Below are 7319 nucleotides of genomic sequence, written 5' to 3' on the forward strand. Positions count from 1 at the left end.
CAAAGATTCCTCCTGTTGAGTGGAAAAGAGCCTGGCAGGTTCCCGACCAACCTACCACATTAGCCCAGCACGGGCGATAGACTGCTTGCACCTGTGAAACACACCAAAGCAAACAGAAGTGGAATTGTTAGAATTTATTTTCGATTTAAACATTTCGATTTAACATTTCGATTTTAGATTTTCGATTAACATTTAGATTTAGATTTAAACATTTCGATTTAAACATTTCGATTTTAGAATTTAATTTAACATTTAGATTGAACATTTAGATTTAGATTTAAATTTAACATTTAGATTTTAAGATTTAGATTTAGATTTAGATTTAAATTTAAGATTTAGATTTTAGCATTTAGATTTAACATTTAGTGTAACATTTATATTTTGGATTTAACTATTTAAAATATCTCTAAGTTGGCCAAATAAATGTAAATGTGCAAAAAAGTGACCCTCAAAAATTTCATACCAAGTTTTTTAAAACATTTTGTTTGAAGCCTAAATGTGACAAAATTGTGAGCCGCTTTACAAACCGCACCAGCCATACTGTGGGTAGTAACTACTCAGCGACCTACCTATAACAAAATGCAATAGTTGCTAGTATTTTGTGTTAATTGTGTTATCGTTGTGGTTTTTTACTGTTTTTTTTTCTCTTGTACAGTGTTTATATTATATTATATTTATTTTTTCATACTGTTCTTATACTGTCTTTATACTGTTTTTTTTTCTCTATCCACTTTGGCCTGCTGTAAGATTGGAATTTCCCCATTGTGGAGCCTATTAAAGGAATATCTTATCTTATCTTATCATAACAAACCCCCATTAAAATGTTTAAGTTATAGTAGCTTAAGTCAAATTTTAATTTATTGAGTTGTTTTGTAAAATTGAACTTAAAGGCCACAGGTTAAAACATGTAAATTTCAGAATCATATGTAATATCATAAAATCCATTTGTTGTGTAGAGTGAAAGTGAATAAATCTTCACTCAAAATCATGTTTTTGTTTAATTGTTTGTGTTTTAAAATAACAGGGAAGAATATGTGCAGAATTGTGCATGAAACCCTGAAAGGTTCAAAGCTTGGAGTGAGAGGGGGCCTTATCAGATATTGGCTGATTGAGGAAAGCAAAAAACTAGAACCTAAGAATGTGAGTAAGAGTTTTTTAATCTCAATGGAATGAAAAACATAAAAGCTGAGTACAATTTAATTTAAGATTTCATTTTAATGTTTGAATGTTGCTGACCAAATCAAAAATGCCTGCAAAAGCTATGTGTGAAAAGGTTTAAATAAATGAAGTTATGTTGGGGCTATCTGTATATATAATATGATATAATATTCCTTCATTTTGAAACAATGTGAAAACATATTTGAATCCAATAAAATGTCTGTGTCAATTTTTGGTAGCATATGCAACATAAAACAAAGAATTTTGAGATAAGCAAGTTAATTGAATTTTAGCATATTCTATGCGTCGCTTTCGGGTCGCCAACTAAGTGGCGCTACTATTAGAAAAGTGCGTTTAGCCTAATAACTCCTGCACCCTGTTTTTGTCGCACCATTCAAGAAACCTTATATCCACACGTCAGTGAATGGAGCTGCAATCTCCCCCATATAGGCCATGCCCATTTCCGCCTATAATTTTTTTTGCTAGACGCCTGAAAATGGTCCCCATAAAACTACTTTTTTTTTCGTTGTTACTCCTATGCAATTCACACGAAACTTTTTATGGTGATAATAAATTAAATTAATCAATTAACTTAAATTTGGAAAATATGGATATTTCAAAAAAATAAGCACGTTATAAAATGTATGCACTTTCCTGTAGATTTTTCGTCAAAACAAGAAATCGAGCATTTCATGTTAAGGTTCATTTAAAAAGGACTGGGTGGCGCTCTGGTGGCAGGGTAAATCACTCTGCGGAGACCGTAATAGTTATGAATATGAAATTCACAGGACACGTGTAGACTGGTGCCTGTAGCTCACATACCAAAAATCGTGTTTGTCGTGTTTGTAGCGCCCCCTACAGTATTTCAACAAAGCAGCCCCGGCGCCACGTTTCACCGATATGTATGAAACTCGGTAGGCACGTGTAAGGTGCCGAGACGTACAAAAAAGCCTCTTGGACCCATGCCCCAAACCCCACAGGAAGTCGGCCCCGACTAAGGTTGATGGCGAGGTCCCGCCCAATGCTGCTTGCAGCTTTAATTTAAAATGTAACTTTAAGGCACAGGTTTAAAATGTATAATTTCAAATCTATATGAAACATCAGAAATCCCGCCAAAATGTTTTTTTAGGATTGGTCCATAAATGTTGTGTAACCAATTTCATTCTGATTGCTTAAAGGAAGAGGAGTAGTGAAAAAACATATTTGGACAAAATTCGAAATGACACTAAATACCACATCAACAGCTACCTGAGTGCAAAAAGTTTTGTTATTTTAACTGTCTTTAAACCTGCTGGGTTTTATGGCTTACCATCTCTGATGACAAGGCTGTCAAAGTAGCAGGTGGGGTAGTCCTCCATGTCCAGAAACAAGAGGTTAAACTCTACAGTTGAGTCTGGAGAACGTATCAACCATGTACACTCCTGGTTATGAGGGTAGTTTTCAGGCCAGCCAGGAGAATAGAGGAAGCTGGGGTTCTCTCCTGTCATTAGCACTCCACCACATGCACCTGATGTACACAGAAAAAAAAAACATTTCATTCATTCATGCGATGCCAAAAAAAGTATGACAGTCAGGGATGTGCCTGTCCATCACTGAGGCCAATGGAATACACACATTGATAACAAGATGGTGTCACGGACAGTCACCTCGGTACTGCGCTCTCTAGTACTTTTAGTCTTTCTGTTTATTTGTTTTGTTTTTTGCTCTCCTTCTCTGGTCACATATGCCATCAGTAGAAGCTCTCTATAGGATCCGCTGGAAACACCAGAGACACAGAGGGAATTATCCCTGATCCCTTTTCTGAGTTTGAGTTCCAGGATTGAGTCAATTAGGATGAATATCCTTCCATGATTACTTTATTTTTTTTCAATGCCTGCCTGTGGAAACCAAAACCATTTTTAATTTGGGACAGGTCAATATCAAGATACATATGGCAAGGGAAAAGGGCTAGAGTAAAATATAAAACCTTGCAATTAAGAAAAGAAGAAGGTGGATTGGGCCTTCCCTGTCTCCAGGAATACTACTATGCAGCTCAGCTGAACCCATTGGCTTGTCTATGCTCACCAACATACTCGGCAGGATGGAAAGACATAGAAGGCACGATGGTAGAAGATATTCCAATAACAGCCCTATTGGCAGATAATAAACTACAGGGTGAACTGATGGTCTCAGATTATCCTATGCTTGCTGTTCTTTTGAAGTCCTGGCAGGAAACAGCCAAACTCTGCAGACTGGGCGATTCATCCAAACTCCTGAGGTGCCTATGACTCAGATTTTGCACCCAATAAAAGTGATGGTAGATTTAAGACCTGGTCCTCTAAGGGGTTAACTACCTATTATTAATTTACCCTCAAGGGGGGATTTCAGAAGTTTGAAGATCTACAGAAAAAACATGGTCTGGGAAAAGATGATTTTTATAGATACTTGCAAGTTAGGCATTATTTTAACCAGAACCTGAAAGAGGCTTCTGTGAAAAGTGGACCCAAATTCCTGCAGGTGTTCTTATCATTCTTTGAGACAAGAATTTGCACCAAAATAATATCTAGACTATGCAATGGCGTCCAACAGTCCAAACAAGAGAACACAGAATACATAAAGAAAAAGTGGGAAAAAGAAGCAAGTGTAATAATTCCTATGGAAAGTTGGGAGAAAACATGCCAGCTATAGTTGATCTCAACAGGGTCAAATACGTGGCGAGAGTTTGGTTGGAAAAGTGTTATGAGATTTTTTGTCACGCCAACACAAAAACGACATCAGGGTTTAGGGGATGCCTGTTGGAGATCCTGCGGTTCTACAGAAGCCAATGACTTCCAAATTTCCTGGAATTGTAAGGTCATACACACCTACTGGAAAGAGATACATACATAAATAAACAATATATTTGGCACCAAGATCCCTTTCCAGTGGGAAACGATATATCTGGCTGAAATTTTGACAATTGAAAAACTAACGACAAAAAATTACTTTGTATACTACTGACAGCAAGCAAAAAACAATAACAAAAAAATGGTTAAGGGTAGAACCACCCACCATTGAGGAATGGATTGATGTTGTTTATGGTATATACATTATGGAAAAACTGCCATTTTCTCTTAAAGTGCAAACAGAAAAGTTCTATCAGATCTGGACTAAATGGATGGAGTATGTAAAACCTGTCCGATCAGACTTCATTTAACTGCATCTGTATTGAAGGATAACATAATCCCTTTATTTGACTCAGCCTTGAATGTTACTTATTTCTATAGTGCAAGCCTATTCACCAAAGTGTCAATTTATCCCCAGCTTTCACCTTTTTTTGTGTATATAATGTGTGTGTCATTAAGATAATCAGTCAGTAAGCTCCCTAGTTCAACTCTGTTCTGTTTACTTAAAAATGGAAAATGGGAAAAGCAAAAGACGTAATGTTGTAGTAAATTGTATGCAACTGTACTTGTAATGTTGCTTTTTCAAATAAAGAGAAAATTAAAAAAAAAAAAAAGCAGAAGCTAAGAGGATCACCTCAAGTTAAAGGATTAAACAGGTGGGTAGACAACACTTTCCAAGTTAGGAAAATATATGTAAAAACCAGAAAACAAATAATGACTTGGTTTACTTTTGAGTAATGGCAGAGGACCCTAAATTTCAACCAAACAAAACAGATAATATACTACAGTAATGGGCATCAAAAGGTTTAAAAAACATATTCACAAATGCTGATTAACAATACTGTAATTTCTTGTAAGTCTTTAGCTACTAGATATGAACTAATACAAAGTTTTATAACTTTTATAAATATTTGCAGACCTATTTGTCAAAATTAAAAAACAAACTAGTAAAGACATGCAATCATAAAAAAACATGGACACAAATAATAGCATTTAACAAAAATTGATTTTAAAATTAGGAGATCAGTGGAGTAAAGAAGAGTGGAGGGAATTTGTATGGAAATTACACACAAGATTTTTTATTCCTGCCAAAGTTCCTTCAAAAATTAATCCAGTGGTGAGAGCGGATTGTTGGAGAAAATGTGGTAAGACAAATACAAAGTATTCGCACAATTTTTTTCCTGCCCTGTTTTGAAATACGTTGGGTATTCAGTGACAAGAAATATAATGGGTTTTTCTTTTGGGAAAAAACATGTAACTCAACAGATATTATTCTGGGAAAATCACCAATTGGGCTCACACAGGAAACAGACCAGTACCTATACAGAATACTCAGAATAGCAGCCTTGAAGCAAATAACCAAGAACTGGCTAAAACCAGTATGCCCATCAGTCCAGAGATGGAGAGAAACAATAAAGGAAATCTCAGAGATGGAATGCATAACATAGAGAGTGAGAAATTAAGAAGTAAAGTATAAAAGAAGGTGGTTGAAGTGGATGAGCTCTAAGCCCATGACTGACATTTATAGAATAAAATTTACAAAATTTAGAGTCACACTAATTAACGGAGGAAGAGCCTAGGAAAACAAGCGTAGACTCAACTGAATGGGTACATTTTAGAGGTGAAATGCTTATGTGTTTATGTGTACGTATGTATATGTATATGTATATGTATGTGCATGTGTATTATTGCGGGGTTTTTTTGTTTGTTTTTTATGTTACTGTTGTTTTGTTTTGTTGGTAGCACTGGGTGTTTGGAATATGTACGTATGCATATTTACATATATATAGGTATATGTAAATATACACATATATATATTATAATATTATGTTCCCTTTCTGACAATAGATCCTCCTAAACATTACACACTCAACCTTTAACAACCCATGAAATTATAAGAGTACATTTGATTGTTAGAGATGGACTACATTTCCAAATCAATGGATCAACTTGATTGAATTATATTTTGTACCGTTGATCCTCTGTATGTCCATTGGCAGAAATTGTATGATACATTAATGAATGAATGATGATAAATAGATCGAAGCGCCCATAAATCTATCAACTTTTAGTTTTACAACGATTAAAGGCATATTGTGCCATCTTCCTTGTAATCTGCCTCTAATTCTGGTTCAGTAGTATCTAGTATGCAAGTTTTATATGTTGTGCTGTTTATGAAAAAGGACTCAAAGGGTCTAATGCTTTTGTCTGACCTGGTGTGATAGTGGGTGGTGGTCCAGAATCCTGGACAGCAGTCCATTCCACAAGGAAGCCTCGTCCACCCACCACTGAATCCGACTGGAACTGCAGGGTGACACTGCTTGCAGAACTTGTTATGGGAGGGGGCAGGGACAGACCACAGAAAGTCCCGATGGGGTAGTAATGAACACTGGGGCCGTCAAATATCTGGAGAGAAACAAGGATTAAGGACAGAATGGATGAATTATTATCACATCAATGGCTCTGACCAGGACTCTCTCCTCTGTTCTCTCTCCTCTCTTATACATCATGTACACAGTGAATTTGAAATCACATCACATTTTTAAGTTTTAAGAAGACACAGGTACAGTGACCCTTAGTTTGGTGACGAGAAGCCTTTTTAGTGCTAAATGTAACAAAGACCAACAACAGCATTTGGATTTTATTTTAAATGTCATCACCCATCCCTGGCAACAGGTAGAACTGTGTTGTCTAAGTACCAGAGGTCTGTAGTATGAATCAGGATTTGGGGTTAGCCAGGTAAATTCAGGAGTAACATTTGGTTTTCAGTGATAGCTGTTCTCTTCTTATATCTTTATATCTTTATCTTCTCATCATAACATAATTATGCTGCAGTCCAAGTCCACACCTAACCTGCGCTGGAGCAGGCTATGTTTGAGATAAGAGATCAGAAAACCAAAGCACCACTTCCTGACCAATCAAATATCTTGAAAAATGGCATAAGCCTTTGTAGAAGATCTCATGGATATATTACATCAATGAGAAGACCCTGAGTGGTCGTCTCACTGTTCAGAGACCAGCAAAGGCCTTTAGCGTTCCCTGACAATGCTGTAACACATTTTAATGGAATACACAAATGTAATTATAGTCAGATCTATTTGTTTAATAATGAAAGGGCAGTGATATTATAAGCCCTTCAATTTAAGCATTCACACTGTCATAGATTCTTTGCCAGCTGTCCTCCTTGCATTTGGCAGCTGCAACTGTGCTGCTTTTCGATTTGCTCTATATTTGTAAAATATACTGTTACACAGTAGCTGGTGCAACGATGTGACAGTGATCCAACAGCACTGCTCT

At 36.2% G+C, this 7319-nt stretch overlaps 1 protein-coding gene across 1 annotated transcript in view; it reads right to left on the reverse strand.

Moving 5' to 3' along the window:
- The window catches only part of cubn (cubilin (intrinsic factor-cobalamin receptor)), an 84106-nt gene that overhangs the window by 37302 nt on the left and 39485 nt on the right, over positions 1-7319 (reverse strand). The window contains 3 exon segments of the mRNA XM_035656309.1: positions 63-91; positions 2468-2665; positions 6236-6428. Coding sequence (XP_035512202.1) covers positions 63-91; positions 2468-2665; positions 6236-6428 — 420 coding nt within the window.

The sequence above is a fragment of the Morone saxatilis genome, unplaced genomic scaffold, assembly GCF_004916995.1.
Source record: "Morone saxatilis isolate NCDOM2014 unplaced genomic scaffold, NCSU_SB_2.0 Contig0, whole genome shotgun sequence".
Taxonomy (NCBI): domain Eukaryota; kingdom Metazoa; phylum Chordata; class Actinopteri; family Moronidae; genus Morone; species Morone saxatilis.